The sequence below is a fragment of the Henckelia pumila genome, chromosome 4 (assembly GCF_033568475.1).
Source record: "Henckelia pumila isolate YLH828 chromosome 4, ASM3356847v2, whole genome shotgun sequence".
NCBI classification, from domain to species: Eukaryota; Viridiplantae; Streptophyta; class Magnoliopsida; order Lamiales; family Gesneriaceae; genus Henckelia; species Henckelia pumila.
The window spans coordinates 39,331,654-39,347,996 of NC_133123.1; the positions used below are offsets into that span (position 1 = coordinate 39,331,654).

Below are 16,343 nucleotides of genomic sequence, written 5' to 3' on the forward strand. Positions count from 1 at the left end.
GAAACATATTTTAGTATAGTCAGACAGTGTCTGACATAGTAGTAGAGTAGTGCTCGTGTAGCGGAGCAGTGCTCGAGACTGTGGAGCTGCAGCAGGGGTGTGCCCCTAGTTGCGGGATAGTCGCCATCAGTGGGCTGACGACGGACGCAGGTATAGCTATGGTCTACTTAAATTATTTAGGAGTATGCAATAGCTTAGTTAAGGCTTTTAGAGCTTATTGAATGATGCATGGGTATTTTGCATTGTAGAATTGATGATAGGCTTGGAACCTAGGGTGGGACTGCTAAAAACTGCCTGTAGTGAGGTACGTAAGTACTGACTGAGATGGCCAGCATGATATATATTGTATGTGTTGCATGAGTATGTGCTACTTGTTTTTACCATGATTTTACGGCTTTAGCAAATGCATGTTTTTACGGAGACTGCATCCAGTACGATGTGAGTCTAGACAGTTTCCATCAGTTGAGGCATTTTTTCCTGAGGATTCGTGTCTGGGGACACTCAGACCCTGGTTTTGCTATCACTAGGAGCGACCACGACGGTGGAGCAGACGCTATAGTCGATAGGAGAATATGGGAGCGGCACCGCAGACTAGCTATCTGGCACAGCCCTGCATATTCTTGGCGCCCTGAGTTATTGTTTAAACCCTTGTTTTAAATACACTTAGGTGCTGCATATATTATATATATCATTGATTATGTATTGGGCTTAGAGCTCACGTCCAGTCTTTTCTGTGTATCTGGACACCCCATTCGACGGGGCAGGTGTAGATGCAGGATTGTGCACCAGGATCTTGGAGTAGCCAGTGACCAGTGAAGACAGCAGGATTAGCTGTAGGTTTTTGCCCTTTAGGCTTAGTTATTCGATTGGGTTGTATAAATCGAATTTATTTAACCGGTTGTATTCTGCCGGTCTGCTTTTATTTAAGTCTTCCGCAGTAATTTCTTTAATGCATGTTCAATTATGCTCCTAACTCTGATTAGGTAGTGGATCCGGGTTGGGTCGCTACAATATTTATCTGATCCACATAAGGCACGTTCCCAAACCGGATATGTATTTACTCGTGAAAGAACCGCGATTTCTTGGCGTTCACAGAATCAAACACTCGTAACAATTTCATCAAATCACGCTGAGATTATTGCGCTACATGAAGCAATCCGTTAATGTGTTTGACTAAAATCAATGACACAACATATCCAAATTTCTTGTGGATTATCAGTAGACAAGAAGCCTGTGACGCTGTATGAAGATAATGTTGCATGTATTGCTCAAATGAAAGAAGGATACATCAAAAGGAACAGAACCAAACATATCCCCCAAAATTCTTTGCCTACACTCAAGAGCTTGAGAAGAATAAAAATATTGATATCTGTTACATTCAATCAAGTGAGAACTCATCAGATATTTTCACAAAGGCACTTCCTACGCCAATATTCAGAAAACATATATATAACATGGGGATGCGCAATCTACGAAATATGTGAAGAATCACTCATGTTAACATGAGGGGGAGTTTACGTGGTTGCACTTTTTTTTTCCTTACTATGGTTTTTATCCCACTGGGTTTTTCCTAGTAAGGTTTTTTGTAACACCCGGTATTTTAATATGTAAATTCGCATGCATAATTAGGAAATTTATTTATTTAAAATTTTAGATTATGGGTTAAATAATTATGTGAAATTATTTGTGCATGTTTTAAGTTATTTTTAAGCATTTAACCCATAATTAGTGATTTTTCATGATTTATGGAAATTTAATTATTTTATCGCGTAGACGGGACCGTGGACGAATGAGATGACAACTTTCTATCTAATTTATTTCATGAGCATTTTTAGAGCCCAAAAATATTATTTTGAGTTTTATTTCCTCAAAATTATCAGTATTTAATTTTATATAATTTTAGGAGTCCATTTTTATCCAAATTTAGCCAAAATAATGAATTTTTACTATCTTTAAAATTTCCTTAATTATTTATTTTGGGATTTTATTAAAGTTATCAGATTTTAAATATTATTTAGAGATTTTAAGTTATATATATTGTATATTTAAAACCCTTATTAATATTTTAATTATCCTAAACCTTATTTTATTCTAATTACCCTAAACCTACCCCAAAATCCTACGTTAAATCTTTCAGCCGCCATCCCCTCCCTTTTTCTTCATCTTCTTCATCGGCCATCAGCCCCTAGGACTCCATAGCCACGTTTTTGAAGCTCCAAGTCAAGTTGTCGTCGCCCCGTCGTCTCGAAATCGTTCCACGCGCCTACTTCTCTTCAACCTACGGTGCAAGGCATGTCTCTTTTCATTTTAATGTGCCATATCAGTGTTTATGCATGTGTGTGTGCGTGAGCATCAGTTTCCTTCAAGAATTTTCAGAAAAACGAGATTTGTTATGGTTTTAGGCGTTTGTTCTTGTGATTCTTGATCATATTCATGATTTTCTTAGTCATGGTTCGTACCACTGCTGGTCGAAGGGATTTAGGATGTGTGAGGGTTGCCTAGACTCGAATGGCTTGAGTGGCTCGAGCCAAACGAGCCCAGGAAACCAGCTGTTGCAGGTCGGGTCCCTTGGATGCGCAGAATAGGGCTTCGTGGAAGGGGGCTCGGGTTCGGTTCTGTGGGTTGCATGGGGCTGGGTCAAGGGCTAGGTTCGAACCGCCCAGACGTGGGCTACGTCTGGGCGGCGGCGCTCCGGCCAGGGGCGGCCGGAGCAGGCCGGCAGCAGCCAAGGAGTGGCTGCTGCTCACGGCCGCAGCAGGAACGAGAGTAGGGGCGACGGGTTTAGGGTTTTCAGGGCGGGTCCGGGTCGAATTATGGGTCCGGGTCGGGTCTGGAAGTAAGTGGGTTAAGTTAGTTGGGTCCAGGTCCAGGTCCGGGTCCGGGTTAAGTTAGTCGGGCTCAGGTATTTTATTTTTAAGTAATTATTAAGTTAAAGTGTTTTAATTGGGCTATTTAGATTAATTAAATTAATGGGCTACATTTAAGTTTACTAATGGGCTTGAATAATTATTTTAAGTTAGCCTAATAATTTTTATGGGCTTGGGAGCCCATGAGAATTATTGGACCAGTCTTTGGGCTTTTTGGCCCATTGGGCTAGAATAGAGTGTTATTGGGCCAGAAAATTTTATTGGGCTTAGAAATGTGTTAATGGGCTTAAGTATGTTAATGGGCCAGTCTCAGTGTTAATGGGTCAGAATTTAAGAAATTGGGCTTGAGTGTTAGGGCCAGCAGTTCAGTACAACCCATGAGAAATTGCATGTGTCCTGAATATATATTTAATTATTTTTATGCATGGAAGTTATTTTTAATATTTATATGTTAGTATGAAATTAAATTAAATATATATGAAGGACACACATTTTATTTAAGTACATGCATTCATGAAATAATTTTTATGCATGATTTAATGTTTAAGGTTGAGCAAAAGAAAATAATTTTATGTTGGAAGTTGAAGTAGTGTGACAATTTAAGGGGGATTCGTCCCCATATGTGAACTATTGAAGGGAAGTTTACTGCCAATTTAAGAGGTGATTCGTCACCGCCACGTACGATGGTTTACCACGCTGATCAGTATTTAATGTATGTATGGTTACACTATGGAGACGACCTTTCGATGTTAGAAAATACTTTGCTCAACAATGTTTATGTATTATTATGATATTCAAGTTTAATTTAAGTTTATGTTATGTTCATGATAATTTTTAAGCATGCTCATTCATGTATATGTTATGTATTAGTATTAAAGTGATTTAAATTATTTTAAACTCTTGTTATGTTAGCATGTTGGGCCTCTAGGCTCACTACACTGATATGGTGCAGGTGAGTACGTAGAGGAGGATGTAGTACCCACCGGCGGCGAGGACCTATGAGCGGACATGCAGTAACCCCGTGACCGGTGTCTGAGTCTACGTCATGTTTTGAATATTTTTATCGTGTTATACATTTTTATTTATTTTCAGTGGTGGATATTATTACTCATCTTATTTAAATATTTTCAGTGCATGCAAATTTTATTTATTTTGCTTATGTCAGTATTTTATTAAATGTTTGACTCAGATATTTAATTTATTAAAGGTTGCATTTTTATTTAAGTTATTTATTTTTAAATCTATTTATTCTGTGCATATATGTATGGGCATGTATGTACATATTTTTACTTAGTAAGTATAAAAAAAAATTCGCATATTTATTTATATTTAAAGAGTTAGGGTTGTTTCATTTTTAACGAGGCAGTATAAAACACGTGATAAAGACAGTCATCATATCACGATCATCATCACAAGGGGGAGTGTTGAAAATATGATATTATTATTATTATTTAAAGTTGAATGTTGAATGTTGAATATTGAGTTGTAAAATGTGGAAAATTAGTGTGTGATGATGTAGATGATGATGTTTTAATTTTTGGACTAATTTTCAAATGAAATCTATAAATAGATCTCTCCATTTGTGTATAAAATTACAATTGAGTTGAGAGAAAAATATTATAAAGTGTAGAGTTTGATATATTTTGAGTTTTGGAGTTTTTACTTTTTACCATAAATTTTTACTTTTTCATAACAACAACAACAAAATAATTGAGCTCCAATTTTATGCTATAAATTAAAAGCTATAAATTAAAAAATAGAAAAAAATTCTTCCAAGCGCATTGGATTCTTTCAAGAACACAGCCGGGGCGACCCGTTTGCCAATCGGGCCAAAACCTAATCCAATCAAGCTCCTTTCAAGATTTCTCCTTTTCGCCCATGGCGTCGTCTTCTTCCCTAACGTCTACTATGTCTTCGGTTTTGAATCAACACCACCGTATAAATATCCAGAAACGATGCTCAATTATCACTCTCAGGTTCCTCTCTTCCAGCCCACGAAGTTGTTCGCCGCTTGTCGCGGCGGACCGGTTCTTCCACGGCCGTCGGGACCCCTGTGCATTATCTATTAGATTCTCCAGAAGTTTCTTGAAGTCTCAGCCGCATTCTACGGTATCCGAAGGGCGCAAGAATTCTGAAATTTCAAGTCTACATCATTTTATGCCAAAAGCTACTGCAGCTGTTGTCGACGTTGGCGCTTCTGATACTCAGCTTGAGTAAGTAAGCGCAAGTCTATTTTTATGTGATTTGGATTGATTTAGCTTAATTTATACGGTGGAATCAATGAATTCGAGCTTTGAAATTAGTTGTGATAGGGTGGAATGAGGAATGCTGAAAATGCAAAGAAACAAACAAATTTGTGTTTTGGCAGACAATGAGTGAACAAGGTTGCAGCGAGAATTTCCATCTAAAATGCAATTGAATTACTGATTTTTTGTGTAAGAATTTTGATTCAACTGTACATAATGAAAGCTACTGAATACTGAATTACATATCTTGATGAAGGTTAATTTTTTTGCCGTATTGGATTAACTGATGATGGAAAAAGAATTTGGAAAACAAAAAAAGAAGGATGTGGATCAGCTAAATAATGATTTGAAAGATTATTGTGGTTGCTGAGATTTACAGCTTATCAATAGAGTCTGTGTGCCAGTTCTAGTGCTTGTCCGGTTGTCCCTATTACTTTTAAAAGTTTCTAAGTGGCCATATTTCTACAAGTATTTATTTTCTGAGTCTAATGGCACTTGCAACTTTTTGTTTATCTATGTTTCTCTAGCTCTGAAACCGTCCCTGATGTTCTTCGAAGAGATCGCATATACCATGAAACTTATGGATGCCAAATGAATGTTAATGATATGGAAATTGTCTTATCTATCATGAAGAATGCTGGATACGGTGAAATTGTGGATGTCCCAGAGAGTGCAGAGATAATATTTATAAATACTTGTGCAATCAGGGATAATGCAGAGCAAAAAGTGTGGCAGAGACTTAATTACTTTTGGTTTCTTAAAAGACAATGGAAGAGTAATGTTGCCACTGGGAGGTCGGAGTCCGTGCGTCCTCCAAAAGTGGTTGTGTTGGGATGTATGGCTGAGAGGTTGAAGGATAAAATATTGGACGCAGATAAGATGGTTGATGTTGTCTGCGGGCCTGATGCTTATCGGGACCTGCCACGTCTGTTAGAGGAGGTTGACTCAGGCCAGAAAGGAATGAACACGCTTCTTTCCTTAGAAGAAACTTATGCTGATATCAATCCAGTGCGTATATCAAAGAACGCAATAAGCGCATTTGTCTCTATAATGAGGGGTTGCAATAATATGTGCTCATTTTGTATTGTTCCTTTCACCAGAGGCAGAGAGCGATCACGCCCCGTAGAGTCCATTGTTAGAGAGGTGGCTGAGCTTTGGAAGGAAGGTGTGAAAGAAGTAACACTTCTTGGGCAAAATGTGAATAGTTATAATTACACATCTGCTGTTGAAGAGGTTGAATCTGGGACCAACTGGAAGCATAGCGATGGATTTGTCAGCACATGCAAAGTCAAGAATATGGGTTTGCGCTTTGCTGATCTGCTGGATAGACTTGCAGTAGAATTTCCAGAAATGCGATTCAGATTCACTTCCCCCCACCCCAAAGATTTCCCTGATGAGCTGTTGTATGTTATGCGGGACAGATATAACATCTGCAAAAGCATCCATTTACCTGCACAATCTGGGAGCAGTACTGTACTAGAGAGGATGCGGAGAGGATATACCCGGGAAGCATACATTGATCTGGTAACAAAGATAAGAACCATAATTCCTGATATGGGGATAAGCAGTGATTTCATATGTGGTAAGTTTCATTATGATTTAGTGACTGCATTCATTTTGCTCTATCCCTTCATTGCTTTGTGGAGTATTTACCGAACACTAAATAAGCTATTGCCCTCAATGGAATTATCTGATTGTTGTGCACAATTTGGAAATTTACCCTGAAACTTTATCTTCGGTTATTTATGGTCGATGCCATTATTGATTTTTGTCAGAATCAGCTTCAATATCCCCGCTTCAAGTTTTTGCTCTATTTGAGAATATGTACTTGTCTGAGTTACCATTCTTTGTTCTCTATTGTTTAGCACACTAAGTATAGATGTTTCTGAACATGTCTATTTACTTTGCACATCATTTATATATTCGTTTCTAGCCTATTTACTGTCTCTCAATCTACTTGCTCTACCTGCTTAGTTAAAACATGTTCTTATCATTGCTTTTGGCCTTTCCTGCTCGAATATCCTATTGCTTCGACCTCTGCATCTCTCGTATTCTGTAAGTAGGTGTCATTTCATCTATCCTATTTATTTTGCCTTGCATTTGAGTTTATTTCATGCTGACATGTTGATATGCCCTTGAATCGTATAACATGTCTTTGAGTTACCGTTAGTCTCCCTAAATTTTTGAAGGTTGCTCTTACTTTGGATGTGCAATCTGTTCTTATAATTGCCGTTAGCCTTTCCTGCTTGAATTTTCTATTGCTGCTACTTCTGTATCACTCAAATTCTGTAATTGGAATGTGCCATTTCGTCTATCCTATTTTTTTTTTTATGTTTGAGTTTATTTCACACTGACTTGTCATTTAAATTACCACCGGTCACCCTTAAAATTCGAAGGTGACTTCCGAATTTGGATGCGTACAAATGAATCACTGCTCTTGCTTATTCTACACATTTTGCTCTGTGTGTGTGTGTGTGTGTTTTATATTTTATTTCGCATTGGTTTTACTGACACCGTCACTCATTATACAATCACATAAAGTTTAATTCTTTTGTTTGCCGTTGGCCTATAATATGATGTTCTGTTAAATTTCCTAAATAAATTCAAGCTATAAAATACTGAATTTTTTGTTAATCATATGCTTGTTGCACACCTAGGATAATTTCACTCAAATAAGGTTGCGTTAGCAGGATGTGATTTGCTGTCCCCTGCCCCCACCTCCTTTCTTCAAATTTAATCCGAAGAACCCGTTTTGAGAAATTTAGATCACCCTCGAAATACATGAAGCTGTATTAGTTTAGTTATTACTTTGTTGAAATGTGAAACAAAGGGTAAGCCAAAAGTCATCCTGTTTCGGCAGATGCCATATCTTCTAAAGCATTTGCTCGCTTTGCTTCTGATGATATTACAGGTTTCTGTGGTGAAACTGAGGAGGATCACCAAGATACTCTAAGCCTAGTTCGAACTGTTGTCTATGACATGGCATACATGTTTGCTTACAGCATGAGGGAAAAGACTCATGCCCACAGGAACTATGTTGACGATGTTCCTGATTCTGTTAAGCAGAGGAGGCTAACCGAACTTATTGATGCTTTCAGACAGAGCACAGGTCAACACTACGACTCGAAGATAGGATCCATCCAACTTGTATTAGTTGAAGGGACCAACAAGAGAGCGCCTGATACGGAGCTCATCGGCAAAAGCGACCGAGGCCACAGAGTATCATTTTCTAATATCCCTATTCCGGATAGGATCAAGAATGATGGGAAGCGAAATCCTGAAGTTGGTGACTTCGTGAAAGTTCGCGTACTGAAATCTACAAGAGCATCTCTTCACGGAGAGGCACTTGCGATCACTAAATTAAGCTCGTTTTATGTCAGCACACATGAAGAATCTGTTGCCTGTGCTGACTGCTGACAGAACCTGAACCGTGGTAATAATTTTGGTCTATTTCTTCCATCTAGTGATTCTGTGGGTAACCCTTTTTTGTTCGATGTTATGTGGTCATTCATTCTTTGCTACAATCATTCTGTATATATTAAGGGCGGTCTGAATTTTGGAGTTCTTGGGGGAAAGGTTTTGGGAAAATATTTTGGTGCAACGATTTGGGGAATATTTAGTTTATGTCATGTGAAATGACATTGTTAGGACCATCTTTAATCCATTGAATGCATTATGCACCAAAAGAACATTGTTTCTTCACCAAATACAACTCCTTTTTCATCCATCGATTCTAAAGTTTAAAGTTAAATGAATATATTTTTTTTAAATATTACCTACTATTTCATTTACGACAAATAATTTTTTCTCGAAAATCAGTTCACTAATTTTTAACGTACCAATATATCAAATTTGTATTTAATTAGTTTTTATAAATTAATTAATTTTTATTATATTAATTATCTATTTATATATTAAATTTACATAAAAGTAAATTATGTACACATTTCAACTAAACTAAATTATGTATCAATGTCATGTATTAAATTAAAATTGGTTTTTGAAGAAATTCATTAAATTACCTTTTAATATGATTAATTTTATTTTAAAAAAAAGGAAAAAAGAATTAAAAAAATCCAAGTCTCTTTAACTTATTGGACTATTTTTTCATCAATTATAATACTTTTCTTACATTATAATTATTTACTAATGATAGTATGCTACTATATGAGTTGCATAATGTAATTTTTAGATATTATTATAATATGTTAGTTATTTATAAGATCAAACGTATTATATTTTATCAAAAATTTTAATTGATAATAACAGCGCAACTCAAATCTTTTAAACCGTTTAACAACTCAAATATCACGTTTTGATCTCTCTTCAAGTTGTAGCAATTATTGCATCTCAGCAATCCCGAATTTTTTTTTATTCAAGTTTATGCAGTAAAGAAGCCACATATTTTTTGGATACCCAACCTAGTGACATACAACCCAATCTAGTGAAAAATCTTTGACTTGTTGATTTGTTTAAAGATATGTTACAATCCAATCTAGTGACATACAAAGTATACTCAAAAATTGATGGGCGTTTAATTTGATTTATGTGACATTTTTGTGTCTATGTGACGTACCAGCATTTGATAAACATATGCATGAGAAAATCCCTTCTCCTATATGTCCCTTGTTAAACGACAATTTCAAATCCATTTGTGTTGAGATGAATTTATATTTGGTATGTTTCAAACGTATCTCTTCATTAATTTATGAAATCCAATTAGACAATAAATCGACAAACTGACACATGAAATATGTAAATGACTCCATTGCTATTTGCTACATAACTCAGTTAAAAAAAAAACAAATTTACACTTAACTTAAATTACTTTTAAATCTAATTATTTTTATTAAATTCAATCAGAAACACATTTTTATTTCAAGATTATTTTATTGATTAATTTTAAATATCTTTATTTAAAAATTTTATTATGATAAATATGTATCATATTAGTATATTATACTAGAATTATTAATTCATTTGAATACATCAATTAAATATTCAAATATAATATATTTTTAAAGTATCTCTAAATATATAATAAAATAATATATTTTTCTCTTTCTACGTTATAATGTTATGATTATATGTTAATAAAATTTAAACTCAATAAAAAAATCATACATACAACTAAAAAATATTTTAATATATTGATAAAAATATAATTAAATAAATATATGTCATCGGATTCCAAAGAAATTATTTTCGGACAGTCGAAAGACTCGAAACAAGTATAATCATCATTTTAATTTTTCAGAATATTGTATTAATCTGTTGAGAATTCGGGAAAAAAAAAATTCAACATGAGGATTATAAATCATAAAAACACAAATGTCTTTGAAAAAACAAAACAGCCGTGCATGGAGACTGGATCATCGATATTCGATACGGCTTCATGTGAAAAATGTCACTCATTTTCATTATTTGTGTTGTTCCGATGAGTCGATGACCGAAAGTTTTTGCACTTGATTTAAGTCATTATATTCTAACCAATATATCAAAATATATTTTACCCGTGCTTATAATTTAATAAATATATTATAGTATTAAATATATAATAGTAATACTATAATATATTTATAGAAAAAAAATCTCATTTCATATATTTACAAATATATATATTATATTTGAGAATATAATTATTAATTTATATATATTTATATTGATTATTGAATAATAATTTTAATCTAATGCAAAGAATATGAATCTTATTTATGATAATATAATCTTTTAACTAATATACTCTTTTAAAAAAAATAATCAATAAAATAATCTTGAAAATAAAAATATGCACATAATTAAATTTAATAGAAGCGATTAGATATAAACCAATTTAGATGAAGGATAAAATCAACTTTTTTTAGCTGAATTATGTACCAAATGAACCGTTAAAAATAATTCATTTATCAATAGTTTGTGTACAAAAATATTTTTTACTCATCAACTCCCTCCAAAAATGAAATTTATCGATCCAAACACAACTGAAAATAACTTAAATAATAAGATGGAAAATTTCAAACGCCATGGATTTGAAGATTTTTCAAACAGGTAGTGACTACCACTAAGAGTTTCATATCCTCTTCCCAACATAAAATCAGTAGCAAATTATAGGAGATGTATCAAGCAGTTGCAGCTTTCTTCTTTTCCTCTTCGATTCGTTGCAACTCAATCAATTTTTCTGCCCAAGCTCTGTCTCTGGCTACTGCAGCCATCTTCCGCTCCACCCGTTTCATGAGTTTTTTCTTTGTAGCCTCTTGCAACTGAGCTTTCCGTTTCCTTTTCTCAGACTGCATGGGGATAAAATACAGATTTACATCCGAACCGGGCACAACCAGTCAAGACTAATTAACTTGAACGATCTGAAGAATTGGGCACTCCTAATACCAGAAGAGCGCATGTAGTACAAACCAAGACAAAGTACAGCATAGCAGCTGACATGATAATCTCGAAGAATACAAGTAGTTCTATAAAACCTGATAGTAAAATTTTCTGCGGAGCCCGAGGACAAGAAATTCAAATGTTCAATTCTTGATAGTATCTCATATATAAGTCAACACTTCGAACTCAAACTCGGGTTAAAATGATGACATATGGGGCTTAGTTCATTGGTTCTTTTATGATCATTCCTCAGCTCCAGCTTGAAAAGCACACAACAAATTGCACCATGCACTACTACTAGATGAAGGCAAGTCTGAAACATTTTGCATTTTTTATAGTGTATACGTACCAAAATATATCACATATGTTCTGATGTTCAGCATTGTAAATTGATCGCACGATCATATTTAGTTCACATGTTGGTTCATTTAAAGTCAAACATGCAAAAATTAATGTTCAAGTCAATTCGTACTTGAGGTCAACTTGCAAAGGCAGCTCAACTCCAACTCATCAAGAGACCCTAAAGCCTGCATAGGTTCAGTTGCTTCAAGATGATAGCAAACCAAACTCACATGATTCTTTAATTGCCAAACATAATGTAGGCACAAGCAAAATTGACATCAGTTCTACATGATATTTTCTAATGAAAAAAAGGTTTCTCCCCACTACAGTCCGTGTTTGTTGGCAAGCAACAAATGTCTCTAATGTACTATATGACACGACAATCCAATCCCAACACTTGAACCACCACACAAGAGCTTTAGATTTCGGTGAGTTTTAAATTAGTGTAACTATTCAAAGGGGTTTAGATAAAACATTAAAACCCACCCATTATCTTCTTGATATTGTGTAAACCCCAGAACCTAGATAAGGACATCCCAAGATTTTAAGGATAAAGTGCATTTGATTTCTAGTAATCCTAAAACCTACTCAGAAAAATCAACATAAAACGAAATGAAGGAATCGCGAGAAGAACAAGAATTGACACGCAATACCATAATAAATGCACGACGCTGTTTGATTCTCTTCTTCTCATTCCTTCTCTTCACACTTCCCTGATTCGGTTGGTTGGCAAGTATAGGCTCTCCAGGCACACATTTCACCCATGCATACGGCCCTAACAAATTTCCCCAGTAACAAATTATCGATTGCATTTTACCTTTGATTAACATCTGATCCCATTGTAAAATACTAAGAGCATAAAATGAGGTTAAAAGTTTCATTAATCGAACCTGGGGGCTTCAAGCTTGCTCTTTTGCGTCGAGGTTTATCCATGGGTCTGCGTTTGGGGTATCGGGTCTCGGTGAGGCTGTGGAAGGCTGAGGACGGTGGAATCCACGGGAGATTGCGGTGGAGGGGGGAGAAGATGCGGCGGAGCTCCGGCGATGATATGGTGGAGAAGGTTGATTGGGAGATGCGTGATGCGGGTGAGAGGATTCGGGTAACGGGTCGGATCATGGATCTTAGGGCTCCGAAACCCATAGCTCTGAGCTGAATTTCTCGCGCTTGTGAGGAGCTCAACTTCGACGGCTTAAACGAGAAATGTTGATGTAAGATGCAATACGACGTCGTATACCAATAGTAAAACTAATAATAATAATATATAAAAAAACTTATGTGTTGAAAATATATTATATTATATTAGAATTGTTGAAAATTGAGTTGTATTATTTTGAAAATTAGTGTGTGATGATGTAGATGATGATGATTTAATTTTTGGACTAATCTCTCATTGAGATCTATAAATAGGTCTCTCCATTTGTGTAGAAAAACACAATTTGAGAGAATAAATTTAAAGTGTGGAGTTTGAGAATATTTTGAGTTTTTGAGTTTTATAAATTTTACTTTTCACAACACGTTATCAGCACGATCGCTCGAAGGTTCTCTATAATTTCCGATGCTCCAAAATACAAGAAGAAGTCAAAAATATTCAACAAGTAAGAATTTTTATTTTACTATTTATATATTTTTATTGTGTATATATTAATATATAATATCATGTTATGAATTTTTTAAAAAACTTGTTATAAATCCTATGAGGATGTTAAGACGACATCCCACATTCCCGGTAAGGGATACGACAAGTATAAAAGTCTCTAAGGTTTTTAAAACATTATAATCATATTTGTATAATGTCATGTTATTATATAAAAGGTTGTATATGACACCGATCTTATAATAATGTGATATGATATACATAATTATTTAATTATGATTATCATTATATGCATTGTATCATTATCACAAATTTTTATTCAACACATACTCGATTTTTCTTTACCCCCAACGGTCACAAACGGCTAGTTTTTGACCTATAAATATTTCACTCAAACTCATTTTCAATCACACCAAAATTCATTCTTCATCTCAAAACATTTTCTCCTCGGTTTTTTTTTTCGAAAAAGAAGAAGATGGAGTTTTTGGCTTTTCTAAGGATATTTTTCATAACGATTATGATCATCATGCTCACGAGTTTTGTACTCACCAGCGATTTTCCACCACATGCTTTTTCTCTATTTGTACACTTACTTGTACTCATCGTTTATCCATTATTTTGTATTGTCATATTAATGGAAATTAACTAATAAAATGCATTGTTATTTTTCTAGTATCACCATGTCAAACTTGGCAAAGCTTGAATTCGTTGCATTCGATATCACTGAAAAAAATTATATGTCATGGACTCTTGATGAAGTCCTCATGGTATGGCTCATTATGCAGCATTGTATGGGAGGAGATGCAGATTTCCTGTGTATTGGGATGAGGTCGGCGAGAGGATCTTACTTGGTCCTGAGATCGTACAGTAGACAGCTGACATTGTGACTCAGATTCGGGATCGTATGAGAACTGCTCAGAGTCGTTAGAAGAGTTATGCAGATACTCGACGACGAGATTTGGAGTTCGCAGTAGGTGATCACGTGTTTTTGAGAGTGTCACCTATGAAGGGAGTAGTGCGATTTGGCCGGAGAGGCAAGCTTAACCCTAGATATATAGGGCCATTCGAGATCTTGGAGAGAGTTGGCATGTTGGCCTACCGTTTAGCTCTACCACCAGGGCTAGCGGCAGTGCACAATGTATTCCATGTATCCATGCTTCGGAGATACATCTCAAACCCATCACATATGTTGGATTTTGAGCCTCTTCAGTTGACACCGGAGTTAGCATTTGAGGAGAGGCCTATACGGATCTTGGCTAGGGAGGAGCGCAGATTGAGGACGCGGGTCATACCGATGGTCAGAGTCTAGTGGCTGAATCATTCGGAGGAGGAAGCTACTTGGGAGACCGAGGCAGACATGAGGACTCGCTACCCAGAGTTGTTCGGGTAAGTACTTTAATTTCGAGGACGAAATTCAAATTAAGGGGGGAAGAATTGTAACACCCAGTATTTTTAGTACGTAAATTCGCATGCATAATTAGGGATTTTATTTATTTAGAATTTTAGATTATGGGTTAAATAGTTATGTGAAATTATTTGTGCATGTTTTAAGTTATTTTTTTTTAGCATTTAACCCATAATTAGTGATTTTTCATGATTTATGGAAATTTAATTGTTTTGATCGCGTAGACGGGACCGTGGACGGACGAGATACCAAAATATTTAGCCAAAAATATTTTATGAGTTTTATGAGCCTTAAAATAATATTTTAAGGTATTTTGTCAAGAAAATTTTAATATTTAATTATATATTTATTTAAGGGTTGAATTTTAGCCAAAATAAGTCATTTTAATGACTTTTATTAAATTTTAAAAATTTCCTATTATATTATTTCGGGATTTATACTTTGATATCAGATTGTTATTATTATTTTAAGAGTTTTAAAGATAAAGTTAAGGTATAATTTATTTATATTGAGTAATATCTATTATTAACTTATTATCTACCAAAAATTCAAACCTAAAAATCTATTTCTACCCTACACAAATCTCCATAAGCCTACACCATCTCCTTCTACCCCCATCCTCACGTTTTATCAGAAAACCAAGCCCTCATAACCGAGTTCTTCAAGGAAAAATTGAGAGTTGGTCGTTGGTTCGTCGTCCGGGTGTCGTACACGCGATAATCTTCATATTTAATCATAAGGCATGTTTAATTCCTTCCTTGAACACCATATAAGCTATTATTCTGTTCATGTCAGATTTTTTATTTGAATGTTTATGGTTTGGTTCGAATTAAATTCAGAATTTTTAGGTGAGAACTCGTTTGACACATGGTTGTTGCACTTTTCATGCTCATCCTCACGTTTCTTGTTGTTGGGCGTGCATGGCTGCTGGTCCACGGTTCAGAGGGGGTCTTAGGGTCCCTAGGATGGGTTTTGGCTCGATGGTTAGGGCTGGAGTCGGCTGGTGAAGGGCTGGGTTTAAGGTTGGTCAAGGCTGCGCAGGTTTAGGGTTTAATGGAAGAAGGCTTCGGCTGGTCAGGCTAGGCTAGCCGAGCCATGGTATGGTTCAAACCGGTAGGACCCTGGGAAGGTCCTGCCAGCGGCTCTCCGGCCGGCCATGGCCGGAGCAAGGCGGCAGCAGCCCTGGAGGGACTGCTGCTCGCGGCCGAGGGGAAAAGGGAAAGGGGGGATCGGGTTGGGCTATGGGTGGGGGTTGGGTCGGGTCCTGGGGGTCTGGGTCGGTAGCCGGGTCGGGTCAGGTTGTTCGGGTCCGGGTTCGGTGGGTCGGGCTTGGGTATTTTAATTTCTAAGTATTTAATAGTTTAGGTGTATTTTGGGCTTTATTAATTAGTTAGAAAATTATTTGGGCCTCTAAATAATTTTATTTGGGCTTTAAATAATTTATTTAAGTTAGCCCAATGATTTTTATGGGCTTGGAAGCCCATGAGAATTTTTGGGCCAGTCAGTGGATT

The 16,343-nt window shown here is 35.8% G+C and overlaps 2 protein-coding genes across 2 annotated transcripts; one reads left to right on the forward strand and one right to left on the reverse strand.

Annotated features, from left to right (window-relative positions):
* The first annotated feature begins 4,696 nt into the window (after positions 1–4,696).
* LOC140864491 (CDK5RAP1-like protein) lies at positions 4,697–8,802 on the forward strand. The gene is made up of 3 exons (XM_073268717.1): positions 4,697–5,080; positions 5,641–6,695; positions 8,025–8,802. Exons 1-3 carry the CDS (start codon positions 4,746–4,748, stop codon positions 8,528–8,530), a joined length of 1,896 nt encoding a protein of 631 aa, XP_073124818.1. The 5' UTR covers positions 4,697–4,745; the 3' UTR covers positions 8,531–8,802.
* A 2,311-nt stretch (positions 8,803–11,113) lies between these two features.
* LOC140866633 (uncharacterized) lies at positions 11,114–13,047 on the reverse strand. The gene is made up of 3 exons (XM_073271661.1): positions 12,724–13,047; positions 12,487–12,608; positions 11,114–11,400 (listed from the first exon to the last, which is right to left on the reverse strand). The coding sequence occupies exons 1-3, from the start codon at positions 12,971–12,973 to the stop codon at positions 11,233–11,235; spliced, it is 540 nt and encodes a 179-aa protein (XP_073127762.1). The 5' UTR covers positions 12,974–13,047; the 3' UTR covers positions 11,114–11,232.
* Positions 13,048–16,343: the final 3,296 nt, after the last annotated feature.

Excerpts from the sequence above, each read along its gene's own strand:
- LOC140864491 (XM_073268717.1), top strand. The coding sequence starts at position 4,746 with ATGGCGTCGTCTTCTTCCCTAACGTCTACTATGTCTTCGGTTTTGAAT. Across the intron at positions 5,081-5,640 it reads GCTTCTGATACTCAGCTTGA|CTCTGAAACCGTCCCTGATG; the intron begins GTAAGTAAGCGC and ends ATGTTTCTCTAG. Across the intron at positions 6,696-8,024 it reads AAGCAGTGATTTCATATGTG|GTTTCTGTGGTGAAACTGAG; the intron begins GTAAGTTTCATT and ends ATGATATTACAG.
- LOC140866633 (XM_073271661.1), bottom strand. The coding sequence starts at position 12,973 with ATGGGTTTCGGAGCCCTAAGATCCATGATCCGACCCGTTACCCGAATC. Across the intron at positions 12,609-12,723 it reads AGCAAGCTTGAAGCCCCCAG|GGCCGTATGCATGGGTGAAA; the intron begins GTTCGATTAATG and ends GAAATTTGTTAG. Across the intron at positions 11,401-12,486 it reads AGCGTCGTGCATTTATTATG|TCTGAGAAAAGGAAACGGAA; the intron begins GTATTGCGTGTC and ends ATCCCCATGCAG.